The sequence below is a fragment of the Lytechinus pictus genome, chromosome 2 (assembly GCF_037042905.1).
Source record: "Lytechinus pictus isolate F3 Inbred chromosome 2, Lp3.0, whole genome shotgun sequence".
NCBI lineage: Eukaryota > Metazoa > Echinodermata > Echinoidea > Temnopleuroida > Toxopneustidae > Lytechinus > Lytechinus pictus.
This window is the reverse complement of record NC_087246.1, coordinates 17,700,453-17,722,258: the sequence shown is the minus strand read 5'-3', so window position 1 is coordinate 17,722,258 and position 21,806 is coordinate 17,700,453. Positions and strand designations below refer to the sequence as shown.

Here is a 21,806-nt window from a genome sequence, read left to right as displayed (position 1 = left end):
ATGTCACTGTTTATGATGACTTTCACAAGAAGTAGCTTCATGCGTACATAATTTAGCTCCAATAAAACTGCAGTCTTTTGCAATGTATCGTAATTCAACTTCCCTCGACTTCAGTTCTCTAATACCCATCGATTGTTCAACCGATATTTAATTTCATATATATTTTTTGGTTATTTCTTAGCGTATTGTACAAAGTGCTTTATTGGTGGATCGAGAGTGTTTGAAGACAACCTGTCCACTCATTGGTAATCCGAGACACACCTCGTAGAACATGTTACGTAATCAGTCATTTGACTAATAATGGTCTTTCTTTAGCCTCTCGGTTTGATCACCTGAAAGCTTTTTACAAAGGATCGAAGTCCAGGTAAAGAATAGATTATATGTATTGTTCTTTCACTGCTTGGCTTCCGATACCTTCACTCTCCGTTTCTAAATATACGCCCCTATCTTCTCACTTGGTCCCATCCGATATGAAAAATGTGTTGAAATTGCGCACTTCACAAGTTCAGAGAAGGAAGGGAAGTGCCGAAGTGGCAAGTATTGATGCTCTCAAAGGCATTGACAGATATCATGCAAAGTCTGCCGTGAGCACCTGGCCTAGACTCAAGAAAAACACCAGCTCTGCATCAGCGCTACAAGTTAATCTTCGCTGAAAGACAACTGCAGTTAGGCAGATCAAACTTCGACACATTTTCGGCTCCCGTGCCTTCGAGCCCTGAAATTCGACAATGATCTGAGGAAAAGTTGAACCCACTTGAAAGAATTCATCGAATGAGCTAGTAGATAAGTGACGCTTCTCGGTAATAAGTATGCGATGGTATCATTTAGGAGCAATAGAGTTTGACTAAATGTATTTTCTTGACTGGGATCGTTTTCTGAATCAAAGGATATTATGGCGGGAATTTACGGGAATTTATCACGTCTGGTTTGCTATATCGTCTGCATATTTCAAATGATCACATCTGTGCTATCACAAGGTAAGGATATGTTTCTATTATTGAACAAATCCGTGCGCATTTTAAAGTATATTTTTCTATTTATTCCATTAGTAAAAAGTATTTTAGATTCTTACAAGTTTTAATCTTTTCCGAATCTTTTACAATATAAGTAAACGCAACAAAGAGGACTCAACGTGCGTTTCTATACTAAATCACTAAAAAGGCGTGGATTCATTCATGGACAATGGTTTGATCTTTCTACATCTAAAACATGAATGATAAATTAGGTGTTTCAATAGAGAATATGATAAATAAGACACTAGAATATACATATAGATATATAGAATTGTTGACTTAACTAAAAAGAATAATTAATCTCATAAAATATATAATGTTTTACCATCTAATTTTAGATGTCTATAAACTTCTTTTTTTTATTAAGTTTTATCATTAAGTGGTGATGATTCACATCCATGACCATACTGGGGTAGGGGGTGAAAAAATACATAAAATGTTAAAGAATACATTTTGATGGTGTTTCTTTCCATTTTATTTTGAAATTGAAGGATCTTTTTTTTTGGGGGGGAAGGTATTGTTTGTTTATTTGTTCGTGTGTGTGTGTGTGTGTTTCCCCCCCCCCCTTCAGTGTACGCGGCATGGGTTCTATCTCTCGTCCAACTTCTTCGCGTAATTTTATTTTCACTCATTCTGATCATAGTATGATTCGGTCAGACGTCACGGGTAATTGTATTGGGTGATAATCTCCAATCGAATCCTGTGCTAATGTGTGAAATGCCACCTTTGATTTCTTTCATCCTCTGGTTGATCTGTAGATCCATGCGCGACCAGTCCTTGTCTGAGTGATGCTACGTGTGTTGCTGTATCTCCCAATCAGTACTCCTGCCTCTGCCCAGCTGGCTTCACTGGTAGCACTTGCACTTTAGGTAAGGTTCGAATCTCGACTAGCCTTTGGAGGTGTCCTCGCTGAGTGGTCTAAGACACGTCATTGCAGACTTGAACGTCTGGGCTCAATTGTATAAGTTACCAACAATGATGAAAACCCGAAGTTATCCCTTCAATGGGTGGGATGGGTTGAGAAAGATGATAGATAGGGTCCATATGTCCCGTGTCAAATGAAGGAGCAGGATTAAGGAGGGGAGGGGGTCGATTAATTGCATCAAGACCTCAGATGAGTATCTCATGTTAATTGATCACATCTTTAATGATATAATCATGCTGGTCGCATTCTGATAAGGTAACCGTTAATTTGATAAATGTTCGCATGAGGTTATCCAGAACTAATTAAAGATTCATGATCTAGTCCCGTGACCCGACAGATAATTACCAGTGAAGAGTTATTCTTGAAGACGAGACGAGTGAGTCAATTAATAACAAGGGGCCAATGATGTTCGACATGATTGTATTTAGAACACGATCTGACCGCTTTCAGCAGTTTTTTTACACGTTGATATTTGTGTGTGGGGTGGGGTAAGGTTCACCCCCGACTAATTACTGAAGAACTTGTTTTAATTTATGACAGGCCGTTCATGTCTATAAAGCTGTTCGCAAAAAGTAGACTTCATGGGCCGTATTCTGAAGTCAGGTTTAACTTAAGCCACGGTCTTACTCTGTGCTAAAATTATGGGGAGCCAAAAATATAAAACTACTGTTTATATTGTATATTTCTTATATTTACTATTTTGTTTTCTTTTGCTTTTATAATGAAGAAAAATACTTCAGTTATCATTCCAAGACAATTATGAACAATTTGGGTGTCATAAATTATGAGTTAATAAATTGGATGTGTGCCCCAATTGACTCTCAATTTTTAAACCACAACTTTGAACCAGGGTTTAATTTAAACCCGAGTTCAGCATGCGGGCCCATGAATTTAATAACGACTGGCCCGACCGAGCCTTATATAGATTATCCTTCTTTTTAACAAAGTGCTGCGTGTATTTCAAATAAATTGAAAATGTGGAAAAGGGATTTTTGATGATAATTTTATGTGTACATTATTTCATCTTTTCAAGTGTAGTAATGATTATGTCATTCGTTCTGAATTGTATGCCCAAATTAACGATTAGCTTTACGAAACAGGTCCAAATCCCCCTATTCCCCCAAAGAAGTGTGAATCATGATAATCTAGAACATTGTTTTAAAAAGGAACGCTGATTAATGACCATAATTTTAACATTTATTAAGTGAAGCAACTGATGACATATAAACGACTTGTCAGCTTATTCTTGTCCATTGTATTTAGTGTTGTCTGCCCCAATGTCAAGGTTTCCCTGTTCAAACTTATCTAAATATGAAACAGTTCGAAATAGTTTGGATAAATAGCCCCTCACTTATTATTAGAAAGATTTGTGATAAAAGAATAACTCATGCGTATTGCCCTCTTTATACCTGTCTTTCCAGGTAACACAGGAATAATTTTGATTTATTTTCAATTCATCTTCATAAAAAATAAATGTATTCATTCTCCATTGAATCATTACGTGCTACATCAAAGATGCATACACGCTTTATTAAAAAAAATATTCTCTTGCATAAAACTGGAAATAGAAGGAGGTTATAGAATATTACGAAGTGTATTGGATCATCGATTTTGTAAATCAGAGTACCTGTAATTTGCAATATCAAATTTACCCTTTTCAGGCGATCAACGATTGCACAAATAAATTTGACAATGGGGCAATTCTGGTAGATTTTGTAATAGCCACTTGAACTTGATTTAGCTGAAGAATATATCATATTAAAGGATGATATAAATATCTAAATGTTTTTGTAGAATTCGAAAACAGAAATTGACATGAGAGGTGATGCGTATAAAGCTGTAGTCTAAGTAGCGATGCTATAGGGAAGCAGGGGAGGGTGAAAGCCCACGTATTTTAGAGTAGTGGAGAAGTAACAAAAGGGGGGAAAAAGAGAGCAAAAAAAAATGAAAGAAGCAAAAAGAAATAAATAAAAGAGCATAATATAAAATAAGTATAATTTTTGTAACGCTGTTATTCAATTGAGAGAAAATGGCTTCACAATTAGGTCATCTAGCAATACTCTAATAAAATGAATATTGACGATACTTTTTACACATTTTATCCACTGGGTTTATTCCACCTCCATAAAATAATTAAGAAAAAAATGAAAACTATTATCACTTTCACACTCTCTCTCAATTTATTTCTCCCCCCCTCTCTATCCCTCTCTCTCTCCCTCTATCTATCTGTCTTTCTCTGTTGGCCTCTTTCTCCCTCCCTCGCACTTTATTATTTTTCCCAATAGACACGCCATGTTTTCCAAATCCCTGTCAAAATGGCGCTGGTTGCATCAATCGAATAGATACATTCCAATGTTCCTGTCCTGTTGGTTATTCTGGTCAACTCTGTGAGATAGTCGGTAGGTAGAGAGAAAAGGGAGACTCATGATATGCCCATAACAGAAATCAGGGGGGGGCACAGAAATTGTTCCAATTTTATCTTCAAAATGTCCTGACGAAATAAAAAGGGGTTCTCTCCTGATAAATAGTAGGCGCCATGTACGTTTAAAGCAATCTCAAGTATTTCCCAAACTTTGAGCCAATCGGACAGTAATATTGAAAAAAATGCAATTTTAAACCTTCCAAAATCAAAAAGCACAACGATGCACTCTGAATCAGAAAAAAAAATCAAGCCAGACCGGCTGCAGTTTGGCTTTGGATTGAAATTCGAAAGGTCAAGATTTATCTTTTACTCTCAGATGAATTGAAATTCAAATCTTTTACTTGGCTTCAATTTCAAATATATAAGGTTTAATATTAAAACAATGTGCGGCTAGTCGCTGAATATTACTAATCTGGATTTATTCTAAATTTATATGTATAGTGTAGACCAGATATATATAGATCGTATGGTTTGTTTGTTTATCTCATGATGTTCAGATGTTTAATGTTACTACTACTAATAATAACAACTCTTATTCACCCATGGTATAGCCACGTCAGCTGTAAACTGTTCTTCCAGAGGGCCATGCAGAATATTATCATTTTGATAATAAATCATTCGTTCATTCCTCCATTCATTTATCTGCTTTTTATCATTTAAAACGAACATTAATCAATTTTCACAAACAAATTAAAACCGTAACTTTAACTGCAACTGTTACTCATTGTCCAAACAACGTTAACATTGGTGCTGTTTAAGAATAATGAAATATATGTACGTAGAAACATGCTACATTACGAAATACACGGCCAAAAGAATTTTGTTTGCCGTATTGCTGATTTGCAAACAAACCAATGCGGAAAAAGACATTTATTATACCCAATGTTTGACCAGCATTACAAGTTAGTTTAAAAAGGTTAAAACTGACAACGCTTTTTAAATGAAATTTTTGCCATCGAAAAAATATTAATCTAGATATATATTAAGCTAGAAAATATGCTCTTCGTGCGCACAAAGCGTCAGCATGGTCAGGGGAAGTCGGGGAATTTTCAAAGCTCAAATTACAAATTCCCGTGGAAAAGACAGCATTTAAATGACAAAAACTTAAAGTTGATATCAAACAGATGTTTCGGTACTATATACGAAAATTGTGTTTATTTGACAGAGACTAGTGTCTCTAGCAATTATGATATTCCTGTTATTGTGGAATTATTTGTATGAGATATTGAATGAAAATGACCCACAAAGATGCGTTTATAAAATGATTCACGAAACTCCATGACCTGTCCGAAAAAATAGAGAAAGTTGTTGGCCTAAATATCGATGCTTGATACTACTACCTCAGAGGATCTCTGAACTGTTGACTAGTCTATATGAGCCTTGTTATTAGAGAAACAGCTGAAACTGGAACGACTCCTGCCAAAATATCCCATTTCCTCCAAACTTGCTCAATAAATAGCGTTCAATCATATCTTGAATTATCAATTTCATATTTTCCTCTTAGATAACGTTGAAAGTATCGCTTTACACAACCTATCAGGTCAGCTGACGTGTGAATAAATGTGACCTATCCCGCTAGAATTCTCAAAGCATGTGGTGCAGGCGGTGTATCTCTGTTCCTTTTTTGGGGGTCTAAATTTCATTTATTTAATTTTTATATCAATTTTTAATCCGCAATTCTTTCTCATGAATGAATTAATTGATTTTTCATTGATTTGATGGTTGATATACCATTTTCCCATTCGCCATTCCCGCCTTTTGCCATTCATTCGATCAATATTCATTCATTCATTATGTATTCGTTTATATTAGTTTTGATTCCTATATCTATTATTAATTCATCTGTACATTCGTAATTTTATCTGTTAATTCATATATTAATATCTAACATGTTTCTATTTCGTAAAATAACATTAATTCGTAATTTACAGGTTTATTCATCCAATGATTGCTTCATTCATTCAACTATAATACGTATAATGTTAATCACCATTCAACTAAGGATGGAAACTTCATGCAATCGATAAATACATAGCACAAGTCTCTTATCAAATATGAGCAATTGTGATGTGAGGGGTATCATGTCTTTGTTGTAAATTGTCTTTGAAATGTCTGTAACATTAATTCGGATTGCCACTTCCCTTTCTCGATGCCCATGATTAATTTCGATATAATTTGTTTTAATTCAAGATAATTCTTGCGTTCGAGGACCTTGTAAGAACGGTGGTTCGTGTATATCTGACGGAGCTGATTTCGTTTGTAGGTGTGCCTTCGGCTGGATGGGAGAAACCTGTGAGGAACGTGAGTATATAGCCCTCCAAAATGTCATCCGGTACCATTTTTTTTATAATGTATTCCTAGATTCGGGTCAAAAGTGCGTATTGGGGTGGTTGAGCAAAGGGTGCACGTGCCCTCTTATGATTTTTCTTGTATTTTTAAGTGGGAAATAATCCCCATTGGTCGTATAGTATAGTATTGTATTCATTTCCCGTATAAAAAAATACAAGTACAAAACAGATTAGATGGATAATTCATATTCAGTTCTGTCAACATGACAATACTGTTCTTCCATGCATGGGGTCCATGGAAGAACAGTATTGAATGATATCTTTTGGGTGGCTGTCTATTTTTAAGTACCCCTGGTCAATACCAGATTGTCTTCTGTATATTCCTACATAAAATGCACAACACCAGAGAGAAAGAGGCAGATTATATGATTAAAGTTTGATTGAAATTTAAATAAAAATCAAATAAAACGAGAATTGCCTACCTTGTTTACTAATGTCTCTATGTAACACACTCCATCATCGGTGTACTACTTTCATTCTTCCATTAATACGTTCTCTTGGTCTCCATCCCTATCTTTCTCTTCCAATCTGTATTTGATCATTTGTAAAAGAAAATGATTTTTTTTTTCATTCTGTACTGTAGCCGATGCGTGTAACAGTCAACCGTGTCTCAATGGTGGTACTTGTTTTACGGCCCTTGGTGGGTTATTACATCACTGTACGTGTAGAAATGGCTTCACTGGTAGCGATTGTGAAATCAGTAAGTATTCATCTAAGCCCCTTCTCTCTTTACTTTTCAAAACAAGTACAATTCGTGCTCCCGTATAAAGTTTTCAAGTATAGAGATGATTTCCTCAACAACCCTCTTTCGAATGATATCGTCTTTAAACACTAGCGCCGAAATGATTTCCTTTCGGTTTACGTGTATACTCTGATGATACACGTGGATTGCACACCTTTCTTTGAAAAACTTTTATTAAAAGTAAATGTGTTTTGCACTTTTCGATTGATGTTGAGAAGAATTGAAAGATGACTCCATCATACCAGGAAAATAAGAAATTAAATGAAATTAATGTATTAAAGACATGATCACGACATAATCTCTAATTTTGAATTTGACCATGTCTTAGCGTAGACCTGGAAGCAGAAATATTCTGTTATCAAATAACTGCAACATATTTGTAAAGAGATGGTGTTTCCAAATTAAGGCATTAAGCCCTCCTCTCACAAAAACGGGAAGAAGATTTAATCAATTATAATCTCCTACATTAATTTGACCTACAGGTGGCAGTTCACTCTAAAAATATGAATAGATTTTTTTAGTGTAAGACGTCATCAAACCCTTCAGTCATGACTCAGAGAATGAGTTCCCCAGCCATATACTCTAACCAAGTTTTGTCGATTAGGAATTATTTTATTAAGAACATTATTGAAAACATAAATATGAGGTAAAATTGGCGAAAACATAAATAACAGAAAGAAGTGGAGTGTGAATATCCCGGAGAAATACATTTTCCCCAAATATTTGATAGAAATTAGAGATCTAAACGAATTAAAGAAACTATGCGTCATATCATTGCCTGTTTCATCAAATACAATCCTTTTCCAATCAAGAAATACATGCATGACAATGAAATTCTATTCAATTTGTTCCCCTGTTTGTAATCTTCGGGGGAAAAATAGGGGGAAAATACAAAAATATTATTGGAATGTATTTTAGCCACCCAATGGTAATTCATTGTTAATTTGCGACCCCCCCCCCCTTTTCTGTTTTCTGGCCCAAACATCTAACTACCTACAACCAACTACGCCTAGATATGCTTTAATGTTGGCCCTCTCCTTGTGATGCATTTTCTCCTGTTTGTCTGCTGCTCGTTTCCCTTTCAAACGTATAATTGTCCAACTATACTTACAATTGCCCACCTTGATATGATTTTCTCTATCAGATAAACAAAATTTGATGATTATCCATTATTTTTCTTCCGTTTGTTTGCTGTTTTTATTCGTTGAAATTCCCTCCCATAATTAACCGCCAACTTCTAGACATGCTCCCGTGTATCAGCAATCCATGCATGAACGGAGGTCTATGTTTCCAACCTCAAAATACATATGACTACAGTTGTATTTGTGATGACGTTTTTACCGGGACCAATTGCGAAACCAGTGAGTGGTAACCGTGATTACAAGTCAAATGTATCGTCTAATCATCATCATCATAAAAAAAAATCATAATTTCCACTCGAAGCTAACACCTGGTTTCCCTGGCATTGTCAAATTATTTATCTTTGACTCTCAGATGAATTGAAATTCATTTTTTATGTTCATTTCATTTTGTTTTATATTTTATTTCATCTATTTATTTATTCATTCATTTACTTATTGATTCATTTATAAATATTTATTTTAATTTATTTATTTACTTACTTATTTACTTACCAACTTATTATAGTTTTTTTCGAGGGGGGGTGCTGATTGTGTCATGTCTGGTGTCTCCTTACATTCAAAACGATAAACCAGGAGATGGGTTTTTGCAGCCATTCCACACAGTTCATTTAAAAACCGCGAGTTGTAAGAGTTCATAACCAGTATATAAGGAGCTTTCTTTTTGCTTTAATAAAGGATCTGAAACCACAACAACTAGATAAGATCTACGCACCAAAAAAATTGGTGTACAGGACACCTCACCACAACTGCAAGAACAACAGTTGGGTATGCCTAAACTAATGTGTCCCTTTGCAAAATACTCAATATTCAGTTTAATAGGAACACATCTCTTAATTCACATGACAGTATGGATAGGATGGATATATTTCATATCTAACAGAACACCAAGAATATGTTACAAATTGACCCCTGCCTCTCGCCATGGAAGGAAGTCATGTAGCCAAACCAACATTAACATGATTAATGTGTCAACCACTGTAATGTTCTATGTGGTTCTTGGTCATCTCATTTCCATTAACTGTGTCTTTATGTTATTGATCAGATCATCTTCGTATTTACTATTTTCTTAAAACAAGATATGTAACCTTTTTTCCAATTTGAATGATGAACTGAAATATTTTTCTCTCACTTTGAATCATACATTTTATATACCAAAGTTTAATCAATACGTTGTAACACTTATCAATTGTCTGTCTATATCTTTCCTGATTATTTCGTGTCTAAGACCATTATTTCATAACATTGGTCTATGGTACAATACAACGAATAACAAACTCCCTGAGAATTCCTAGTGGACTGCGTAAAAAAATGCTTACCTAACTTTCTAGAAAATGGCTTTTCAAGCATACACATTTAAAAATATCACACATCCCAAAGCTTATTATGTAAATCATTATCAGTTCCGATATCTCCAATTGAATTTAATTTGAGGTGTAAATATTGCACCCCTTGGTAGATGGGGTGAGGGGGATGGAGTGTATTACGTCATATTTTTAAAAGAATGACTGTCAAATATTCACCAGTAGACCGGAGACAAAATATCCGGCTTTGACAAATACTAGTGACAAGTTTTCGAGTAAATATACATGGGGGTCAAACCGATTGGTGGCAAAGACCTGACTTGGAAACACCAAAAGTGCGTTGCTTGTAGAATATTCGTGAATCTCTCCCTCTTTTTCCTTCATGTCTCATTTAGCATTTTCATTCATCACATATACTTTATACATTACGGTAAATTTATGATAAACCATTTTATTGATATTTTTTACTTGATTCGAAGTCGTATACAAGTAATACGAGTTATTAAGGCCATCAGTGAAAAATATACGCACATGGTACCTTTTGAACAACTCTATCACACCCGAGACAAAGCAGAGGGCATATGAATCAAAGGCAACAAGTGTGGCTAATTATTCTAACGCACCTGCAAAATGATGTATCATACATGTATATTGATATTGTATTGATGTGGATCCGTATATTTGGTAATCCATCCTCATCTCAAAAATGATGACCGGTCAATAGCACTAGTCATTAGTACTTGTCATTAGCAAATTTACGTGTACGCTTAAATAAATGACAGGTCACATGATGAATTTCAGACAATAGATCCATATCTTCACTTTATAAACACAACGGAGGTAGGGCTTGCTCATCTTTTCAATATTTACTAGAATGATAAATCATGCGGAATTGCTGACTGACCACTGCAGATAATGTTAAAAGTCTAACCTTGCGTGCGAATGTATTATCATTGCATTTAGTTAAGCATTCAACAAACTTATGTAATATTGTCCATGCATGCAGTTGTATTTTTAAATATTTTTTTTCCTGAAATTCCTACTCTTGACTCGTATCCTATTTCTCAGTGATTCTATAACTAACCATGCTAATTACAAACATCAATAATAATGGCACTTATATTAACGTCAATTTCTTACGACCGCCACATCATTTCTCTGTTTCTTCACATATAATGCTTTTCCGAGTTTCTGTATAAGTCAAGCCAATGATCATATATACAACTCGTGCTAAATATGATGCATTTTATGCGAGACAAAGATTTTGAAATATAATCTCATAAAATATGTTCAGGATGGTTCCCATGACATTCATCCTGTTTTCTGATTTATGAAATGTTGAATTGATGGATGTCCATAATCAATTTCCTTCCTACAAATCGAATTCCATTATATCAGTAGCTTATAACACAAACTTGAATTTTGATACTATTTTTTTTATGAAACGTGATCCAGATTTGCTTTCTTTCTCATTGAATCATCCCGTCTCCCCCTCTTTTTCTATCCCCCTCTCTCTAACTTTCTTTCTCTCTCTCTGTGCAGGAATAAATCCATGTTTGAGCAACCCTTGCCAGAACAGAGCAGCATGTTTCAGTAGTCAAGATAAAACAAGTTTTGCTTGTAACTGTGCCGATGGATTTGAAGGGACTTTATGTGAAAATCGTAGGTTATTTGATATCACATGAAATCATTTTCTGAGGATGTAGTGTAAATAAACTACTTAAAGGCTCTTGCGATGTAAATGAAATTTCCAAAAGAAAAATGAAGTAATGATTCAATCCTAATGAATTGGTATAGGTGTATAAGTTAATTAAGTATTTTAAATATTTTGAATAATATGATTAAGAGTGAATTTGCACATTTTGCAGGCCTATTAATGGACATTATATTGACGTTGATTGATTGATTGCTTAATTGATTGTATTATTTGTCAAGTCACCAAAACATATACAGAGTAGCATTATAAAACCAGTAGGCTTGAGCAGGATTGCCCACGAAAGCTCGAAAGCTTATATCCTCGACTTTTATAAATTAGTAATATTTATAAAATGTAAAATCTTTTCAGGAATTATCCAAACGACAGACGTTAACGGGGTTCGAACCTCGAACTTCTGCATTAATTTGGATCTTCACCCATACAAACTTTAGATGCCAATTTCTTATATCAATTAAAACATATTACTTAAAAAATATATTTTTAAAAATATATTCATTTGTATTCTAATAAAAACTGACAAACGTGGCAGTGAGAAAGATACAAAACACATTGAAATACGATTTGCAATTCGAGGATTATTGTATCACTGTATTTCATAACCACTATGTGTCAATTGCAATACTTTTTTTTAAAATCTCATTTTAAAAATCCAGTTTGTTCTTATATATCATTTAGTTTTTGCAAGGAGCATGCTGTTTATATTTAAAACAGAATGATAAGCACCACCATTTTCATAATCTATAATAACAATAATAATGATATGTCCATTTATATAGCGCAGTTACTATGTGCATACTCAACTGCGCTTTGATACTTGGTATTATATTATTACCCCGGCTGTAGCTAAGCCGCCATATTAATAGGCGCTAGAGCGTTCAAGGAATAAATCCTACCGGGTACCCATTCACCTCACCTGGGTCGAGTGCAGCACAATGTGGATAAATTTCTTGCCGAAGCGAATTACGCCATGGCTGGGATCTATTTGACTACTTGGCTTTTCCTTGAATTTTTTTTTCATTGCAGTTATTCCAGCATGTCGTAGCAATGCCTGCCAAAATGGAGCAACCTGCACGGAGACAAATGCAAATACATACAACTGCACGTGTCCAGAAAACTACTATGGAGCTCACTGTGAAATAGGTAAGGAATGAAAACTAAAATTCATGACATATTGGGTATGAAATGGTATTGAGAAGCTTTATTCCACAGAAAATTAGTTATGAAGTTGTTCGGTGCGTTGTTTCTTTTGGTCGATTCCAACGTAATTTTTCTTACACTTTCTTCCATGCTCCGGTCCCTGCCTTCCATTGAGTGAAATTAACAGTTGAACACTTTAAGCATATTTATTGGTTACTATGCATAATTTGAAAGTATAAATACAGGGCCTTGTCTCTTCCCCTTGGACAAATAAATAACCAAATAGCAAAATGTCGACCGTTTTGTAGTTGATATTTTTTTTTCAAATTCTGGATAGGCTAATGTAGTGTAGATCCATTCTACTGAATGGTCGACCGTTTTGTCCAGGCATGTAGTAACTACAACATGGTTAGTTTACAATCACATTAGCATGTCGAAAAAAATTATTCATCTAGAATATTTTGCGTACGCTTAACAAGCTAAAATGCAGACTACTGCATTGACAGAAATCATATCCGCATTGACTGTTAGTATTACGGTTCATTGTTCGTAAGTCAAGATCGCATCAAGCTCATTAGTAAATAATTTGACTTCTCGTCTGTTTCAAGCGATGTTAGAAATAATATAAATCTACACTTCCTTCTAAAATTAGTTTTAAAATTCTTCAAAATAAACTGTTTATGCTTAAAGTTTGTCGAGGTTTGTTAAAGTGTGAAAATTACATATCGTTTTTTTTTTTCATCTAGTAATTTTAAGGTCTCCATTAAAATGATGAAAAATTATACATAATTGAATAATCATCCATAATTATGTGGTCTGATAAATGTCGATTCAGTTTTTTATGTTTGCGAAATAATGTCCTCATATTGTATGTTTTTTTAATGAAGCTGGTTCGTGTATCGCTAATAATGAGTGCAGGAATGGAGCAACCTGTGTGGGAGGGTTCGCACCATCTGATCAATCATGTTTATGTCGTCCATATTATCACGGTGAACAGTGTGAACAAGGTAATCCACATTCTTTGCTTTTCCTCCATAAAGATATTATTCAGAAGATTTTATGTTGATCAACTCGATTGTTCCTTTATTTCCAGCCCGGATATCAATATTTGTCACAGAAGTGGCATATTGATTGGGTCGATTTCTTTTCACATTAACACATAAGTTTTTGTTGATAACTGTACTTCAGGACAAACACAATACAAACTTATATTGAGTAATTACCTGATTTTCTTATTCAGGTATGTAACTTCTCGTACATTTAGTTCGCTTTTTATCTGTCTTATGAAACTTGCTACAATCCATTTGATAGCCGCATTGTCATGTAGTAATAATTGTGTACAAAAATTTAAATGATTCAGTGAATACTCTTTCAATAAAGATATCAAGATATTATATCGATATATTGTTTTGTCTTTTAAACTTGTATACAGATGAACGTAGTCCCTGTTTAAGCGACCCATGTATGAATGGTGGATCGTGTTTTAGTTCGGATCCTTCGAGATATATTTGCACATGCCCAGCTGGATACGATGGCATACATTGTGAAATAGGTGAGAAACCTAACTACCAAAGGGAAGGAGGAGGATGTGGATGATAAAGATAATGATAATGATGAAGATGATAATGATGAAGATGATGATGATGACGGTGATGATGATGATGGTGATGACGATGAAGATGACGATGATGATGATGATGGTGATTATGAAGATGATGATGATGAAGATGAAGATGATGGTGATGACGATGAAGATGACGATGATGATGATGATTATGATTATGAAGCAGAATAAGAAGATGACGATGATGATGATGATGACGATGATGATATGATGATGATGATGGTGATTGTGATGATGATGATGATGATGATGATAATGATATGATGATGATGATGCTGCTGCTGCTGATGATGATGATATGATGATGCTGATGATGCTGATGATGGTAATTGATGGATGATACTGATCATGATGACATATTTGTGGTTGATCGGATGTATCGCAACTCTTTGTAAGACGGGGCCCTGATATCTTTCACAGTATAGGTCAAATGGTCTTCCCTTGCCATTCCACATTACGCCAGTAATGCCGTCGAATTCGTTTTTGAATAACCAGGATAAACAGTTATCAAAGGCTTTATAGGACGCCTTCAAGCCAAGTCTTAAAATACATTACCGTTATATCTCGTGCACAATGCTAAAACACGAATCAAAAGGATATTCAAGGGATTGCAGCTGAAGTGTGAAAGAGGGATTTTGATAGGATTATGTGTCGAGACGTGTCAAATCTAATTTGGATCATGAGCTAGTTAGGAAGAGTAGAAGTCTTTGAAGGGGCACAAAGGGGCTTCCCCATGTCCAGATGTCCTATAAAGTTTTCACTTTTGTTAATGCAGTTGAAAAATAATTTGTTTATTTTTATGTATGTAAATTTATCATCATTATTCCGTGTTTAGGTATAAAAATTCCTTGGTGGCATTGATATTTTTCTTCATTTAAATATACGTCTTGTTCATACATCCCCCTCAGTTCTTTCATACTCTCCACGAATTGCTTCCCAATCTTCTCTAATTCGTTTTCAGATTTATCTCTCCAGCTTTCTAGTATGTGTGTTTTATACCGTCCGGTCCTTCGTTCCGATCAAAATGTTATGCCCACATTGTCTTTATTTGTGTTGCTCAAAAAATATTTTTCGTACCTTTATTGCTTTGAATTTTTCAATTGATCTCGTCACCCATGCTTTTAGTTTTTTCCATCATTGTATTCATTAAACTGAATTCAGTCATTATCAAGTAAACAGGAACGAAAAAACGTAATTAAAAGAGGAAGAAACGCATGACTCGGCAATATATACCTAATAAAAGTTAGTCAGTGGTTCTAAACGACACAGTTTCGCCCAATATCGAAAGTCTATGAATGTTGAATCCTATACATCTTTCACTATAAATTAGGTCACATACGTGCCAGTAGCAACTAATCTGGATTATTGTCGGTTATTTTGGCACCTGTGTCAAGCAATCTTGGTCTAAGTTCCGCTATCACTCTGGATAGGTTACAGGAAGGGGTGCATTATTGCGATCCTCCTTACCTAACGGGTACCGCGAAAACGCCTCCATGTTGGCACCTGGCTCCACCAATAGAAATAAATGGATTCATGTCCATATTCTAACTATTGGTATGTTGATATAATTACTCCAGTTTTGAATTCCACTTTAAATTACCCTTTACTAGTTTTTTAGACAAATAAAATCTTCTGAAATGTTTTGGCGGCTTTTGGCATCGAGCATAACACCATTGGTATATGCTTATCGGAAATAAGATTTAAAAAGCCCCCACAATTCAATACTGGGTTTGGATTTTGGGTATTAGAACCAAATCACCTCCAGCTTATATCCTATTCGATAAATGACGATTTTCCTCACATTACTTCAGAATTTTGTGCTCTATGGTCAATAACCATTACCAAAGAATTCCTTATTTTTCGCAACGTATATTTCTATATAAATTATGAAAAATAACTTCTAAATGGAACGAAATTGCTATTTTCCGAATATTTTCTGAAAGAAAAATCCATGGCAAGTTGATTTAGATTCTAAAAATGAAAAATAAACAATCATTCTAAATCAATCCGAATTTTATTACAAGAAAATAATGTTATGCTTGCTTTTTGCTTTATTCAACTCGTCATTTTGTTAATGGTGGAGTTTAATCTTGAATAGCTTCAAAACTTGTGACCAGAGCGGCTTCCAGCTATCACACCACCGTAACCGTAACGTTCCCTTATGAATAAATATACACTATACCGTTTTAGTTCTCAATATCGATTGCCCGGATCGATAGGCAGTTTGAACAAGTTGAACTCCCACAAGCGACTCAAAGTTTTGAGCTTAAAATACTCTTGAGGGATCAGAGCGGATATCCGTTAATGTTACCATACCCCGGCGAAGGATTTCGACCCCTTTTTAAAAATCCTATTCCTCAAACAAACGTGCTCTTCCTCTAACAAAATAAAATCACTCGTCAAACCATGCTTCCACTGAACTTTCACTCTAACAGATCATAGGGATGATTTGAGAAGTGTGTATGGGAAGCACCAATTTACTGCTCCTCATCGCATCTCAACTGTCTATTCGAGTTAATGTAAGAGATTCGCAATCAACTCTTGTAGGTATTATTAGCTCTCGGGTAATACCTTGTTCTCAGTAATTGGCAATGGGGTACAAGGTAAGCTCTGTCATTGGGGAGGGATTAATTTACACAAGTGAGGATTAAAGATGGGATCTTAGTGCCATTATCTGCTGATCCCGAGATGAAGATTGAATATTTTTCATCAGGTTACTCATCATTTGAATTTCGTAAACCATTTCTTTCGATCTTTAAAGTTTTAAGCGTTACAACAGAAGATAGAAATTAAAGAACTTTGTTGAATTTCCTTTGTTACGAAGTTGTACTTATATAATTATGTTCAAGAGCTTAAAAAATGGTCGAAGTTGCTCCTAACCCACATGAACTTGAAGAACATTGGCATGTTGATGATGATGATGACGACGTAATGACAGACGATCGACGAACGATGATGGTGGTGACAGGATGCAATATAGGTACCATGGGTGATGATGATGATGATGACAATGATGATGATGATAATGACGATAACGATGATGATGATGACGACGACGATGATGATAATGATTATGATAATGACGACGATGATGATGATGATGAAGAAGAAGATGATGATGATGATGATGATGATGAACAGCATATATCTTCTTATCCTTAGTGCCACATTTTGTCTTAATGTTCTAAACTTTTGTTGTAATATTTTTTTCTTCCAGAAACATGTCCCATTATCCCTTGTCAGAACAGTGGATCTTGTGTAGAATATAAACAGAGTCAATATTGCGTGTGTACTGATGACTGGACGGGTTCATTCTGTGAACTTGGTGAGACACCCTAGACCAAAAATTTCAACAACAAAAAGTTGTAGCAATTATTGACTTTTTTTTATTAGGCAATGTATATAGTGTAGTGTATTCTAAAAGTTTGAATGTGAAACAGTCCCTCTCGTTGCCTAAAACAAGCTAGCCGTGGGTAAACATTCTTTAAACAGAGAGTACCGCGGTTTCATCAAAATATTTTTCCCTGATTTGACGCTTAATCACGTTATTCACTTTTGCCCAATCGCACAGCGAGATACTGAATGTGAAATTATAAATGTACAATGCCATACCATTAGAATTTCATTCACACTTAAAGAATTTTCATATTGTCTTGCTATGTCTATTAATGTACGGCCCATACCTTGATTGATGTAGTATATTCATATACCATATTCGGCTTCTCTCATGCCAGTATTTTACAAAAATCAACTGTTAAAGGGAGTTTTCATGAAACAAAATACTTTACACATTTCAATTTTTCAGTACAATAATTAAGGAATTTTCACACTTATTATGTACCTATATCTCTCATCATTTTAATAGCAATTCAGAACTGTGATCCTAATCCGTGTAAGAATAATGCATTCTGTGCAAATATTGGAGGAGAAACCACTTGTTATTGTCCACGAGGATTCAGAGGGGAGTTCTGTGAAACTAGTAAGTCTTATAGTGTCATATAATATTATTCAATGCAACAATAACGAAAATATAAACTTTGACTATAATATTAAATGAAATGATTTGCATGATTAAACAATTATCATCTACGTCTACAATATTTTTTATCAGGAATGTTCAGTTTTTCAAGAATAGAATTTAAAGGATTTTTATTTTCTAGGCGAGTATATTTTACCGACAAATGGAATCAATTTTTCTTTGCAGATGGTTAATATTCTTGATTGTTTAAGTCCTAAAGAAATTGAGGAATTACTTCACTGATTGTAATATAGTTTCACAAACGGTTATTTTTAATGAAAGCTCTTTATCAATTTTCACTCCTAATATTAGCCTTTTTTAAATTTTATCTTGTTTTTTTATTTCCCCCCTCTTCTTTTTGCAGTGATCATAAATTTCAACATATTTAATTCAGCAAATCGGCAACTTCCTGGTTTATATCTCATTTTATTAGGAATCTTTCTAAACTTCGTGTCATCATTATTACAATAAACCTTGATTTGAAATGACTAGTCATGGACTAGTTTTGTAAAGCATTATCTGAAATTAAAGCTATGTTTTGTAATTGAGAAAATTAATGAGCCCATCTTGAACCTGTAATTAAAGGAAACCAAAGCCCAATTAAGAAGAGAAACAATTTTATTGAAAAGAATAAAATGAGAGGAACAATTTAAAACAAGTTTCACCAAAATCGGTTATGAAATTATAGCAAGTTATGGACGTTTAAAAAGTCTTGTTGTACTTTCAATGGGGATCCTCAAATTGGCAAACGTGCTTGTTTTGTACACAAATTTTCAGATTTCCCCTTTATTTTACATATTTTATATTATCTCCTCCTGACCTTGACATATGTGGTGTGAATTATATTTTCCCATGACATATGTTGTGCTCAGAAGGAGGCAAGATGCAATTTGAAAGATAGTGAGGAAAATCTGAAAAATTGTGTTCAAAACTAATGGAGAGTTGTCCACAAAATCAACCATTTTGAAGCATGTTTGCCAATTTGAGGATCCCCATAGAAAGTTAAACAAGAATTTTCAAAATTCCATAGCTCACTTATTCTATAACCGATTTTGATAAAAACAAGTTTTAGATTGCTCATCGCATTTTACTCTTCCAATAAGATTGCTTCTCTTCTAGGGTTTTGGTTTCCTTTAATTAAGAGGGAGTTTCATTCCCCGATACCTATTGGACCATAACATTAAAAAAAAAGACAGTCCGTCGTACAATACTTTTTTTATGACTGATTGTACACAGTAATAAATGCAACCAATCATAAAATTAGTTTACGATAGGTCATTTTTTTGATAACAAATAAAGTAAACGATCCATGATGGGTAAACGTCGTTACACGATGTAATTTTGCTTTTTGTCATGAACTGAAAGGTGAATGTGTGATCTGACGAAAATGTTTCGACTGCTACTTTTACATCTTATATTGCTAAAATGATATAAAACTGAAAACATCGATTCTGTTTGTTAATCATTATGTTTAATTTTTCATTAGAATTTTAAAGACATCCTCTATCCACTTTATCATTTGTAATTATTTACTCATTTCACTGTCATATTCAATTATTCTCAAGAACGAGTAAGATTATTTTAACATATAATTATGTATCAATGTGTTATATGTATACAGCTTACATGAACAAAGATGTTCAAAGATGGTTAAATATTTTAAGATCATATTTATTGTTTACACGTTTTATAGAACTTTCTTTAGTTTTTAAGGAGCTTGACTGATTTTCAAAGGAATTTAAATGAATTTTAGGTGGTGGTTATATTGATATGTATACAAATATTTATGAGACGTATTATAATGTTTAGTATGATCTAAATTGTACATTTTTGCAATGTTTTTATTGTGAAAACGCTCGCCCCTATATTAAAGCAAACTCGGCGGATCCCGCATTGATCCATGAGGGGGGGGGGTCCAGGGGTGGTGCCATGATGTTTTATTTTAAAGTGGGGGCGGACGACCTGTAACGAAAATATAAAGCAGGAGTAATATAGAATTACACGACTCAGACCTCTTATTTTCACACTGTTCTTCCTGTAATCTTCACACGTCTCCTTTTCCCCTCATATGAGGAGGAGACAAAAAGGGATATCTTTCTCCCAAATTATCACACTATTAAATCACACCCCTTTCACATTTATATTGTCTTTTCCAAAAATTATTAATTTTTTCCTCGAGGACCCCCTCCCCTGGATCCGCCACTGTTTATGCCATCGTTTATAGAAAATGCAGTTGATGATTGTTGTAATTTTCAAAATAATAATAACTTTTGTGCTACAGTTCTTTCCCTCATGTTAGTGTAAATGCGTGATGTAATTTGAAACCTTAGCTTAAAAATGAGAACATATTATGCTGTAAATGGTTATATTTCCTGGGATTTTGTATTAAAAAAAAATTTTGGTTAATAATTACGAGGACAAAATTTATTGTTCTTCGATATTCATTCATTTATTTTTTTCTAATAATTTATTAGATGTTATGTAAAGTAAATTCACACCTTGTTTTTCATGAATTTTTAAATATCAATGGTATAAGCGAGATGCGTAATTTCAGGAAATTGTAAGTAATTAATCCATTGGACATCTAACTTAATGATTTGCTTCCAAATTACTAATGATTTACTCAACTGCTTCAATACAGTCTTTTATCGTTAACACTGTAGAGATTTTACCTTGTATTGATTAAATTATGCATTAATTAATATATTACAGTCAATATTATTATGATCCATTTTTTGACCCGTTTTTTTTTTAATTTCTAATTGATTGAAATATAACTATCAGTATGATATTCAACTACCAGTGAAAATGTGCGTCATCTCTTAAATGTGTTATATCAAGAGATTGTAAATATATGTAGTTTACTTAATTCATGTGACAATATTTTGATAAAAGAAATCAATTTTAAAACTATTGTATTAACTTGTGTTCTGTATCAGTACGTGTTATACCAATTAAAACTGCTAAACGTAAAACGACCATCACCTTCCATTAATAATTTGGTAATAATTTAGAACTTTGATAATCAGGAAATACAAAAAAACAGTGTATTCATAAACAAAACAATATATCTGTAATTGTAAGCTTCCTTTCATGTAAATATAATGACCCTTCCCCCCCCCCCCCCCGTTGTCTCTGTATTCATTTAATTACTTGCCTTTTCACCGACCCCACCTCCTCTCCCGACACATCTGTCATTTACTCCCCTCTTTCTCATCTCATTTATCTGATCTATGCTTCTTTACAACCTATAGTTCATATCTGTGTGGATTTCATTCAATAGAGCTCACTTGCTTTAATACTCTCATCATTTTGCCTCCATGCCTCAGAACCTCACCCCACCCTTTCTCGACCACGTTTGATAACGTCTATTTCACTTTCCCTTACTACATCCAAATCACTCTCAGCACCTCTTCT

General features: G+C 34.2%; 1 protein-coding gene across 4 annotated transcripts; it reads left to right on the top strand.

The window, feature by feature from the left end:
- The first annotated feature begins 418 nt into the window (after nucleotides 1-418).
- LOC129254663 (fibropellin-1-like) lies at nucleotides 419-21,299 on the top strand. Of its 4 annotated transcripts, XM_054893165.2 has the most exons (13): nucleotides 419-977; nucleotides 1,772-1,882; nucleotides 4,224-4,337; nucleotides 6,551-6,661; nucleotides 7,292-7,408; nucleotides 8,692-8,811; nucleotides 11,436-11,555; nucleotides 12,634-12,750; nucleotides 13,635-13,754; nucleotides 14,180-14,299; nucleotides 17,589-17,696; nucleotides 18,237-18,350; nucleotides 18,754-21,299. In XM_054893165.2, the coding sequence occupies exons 1-13, from the start codon at nucleotides 893-895 to the stop codon at nucleotides 18,858-18,860; spliced, it is 1,464 nt and encodes a 487-aa protein (XP_054749140.2). In that variant the 5' UTR covers nucleotides 419-892; the 3' UTR covers nucleotides 18,861-21,299. The 4 variants fall into 4 exon arrangements, with proteins under 4 accessions (XP_054749140.2, XP_054749142.2, XP_054749143.2 ...); XM_054893167.2 differs by lacking the exon at nucleotides 4,224-4,337 and having other exon boundaries at nucleotides 18,754-18,956; XM_054893168.2 differs by lacking the exon at nucleotides 8,692-8,811 and having other exon boundaries at nucleotides 18,754-18,956.
- The last annotated feature ends 507 nt before the right edge of the window (nucleotides 21,300-21,806 follow it).

Excerpts from the sequence above, each read along its gene's own strand:
- LOC129254663 (XM_054893165.2), top strand. The coding sequence starts at position 893 with ATGGCGGGAATTTACGGGAATTTATCACGTCTGGTTTGCTATATCGTC. Across the intron at positions 11,556-12,633 it reads AGGGACTTTATGTGAAAATC|TTATTCCAGCATGTCGTAGC; the intron begins GTAGGTTATTTG and ends TTTTCATTGCAG. Across the intron at positions 18,351-18,753 it reads AGGGGAGTTCTGTGAAACTA|TGATCATAAATTTCAACATA; the intron begins GTAAGTCTTATA and ends TTCTTTTTGCAG.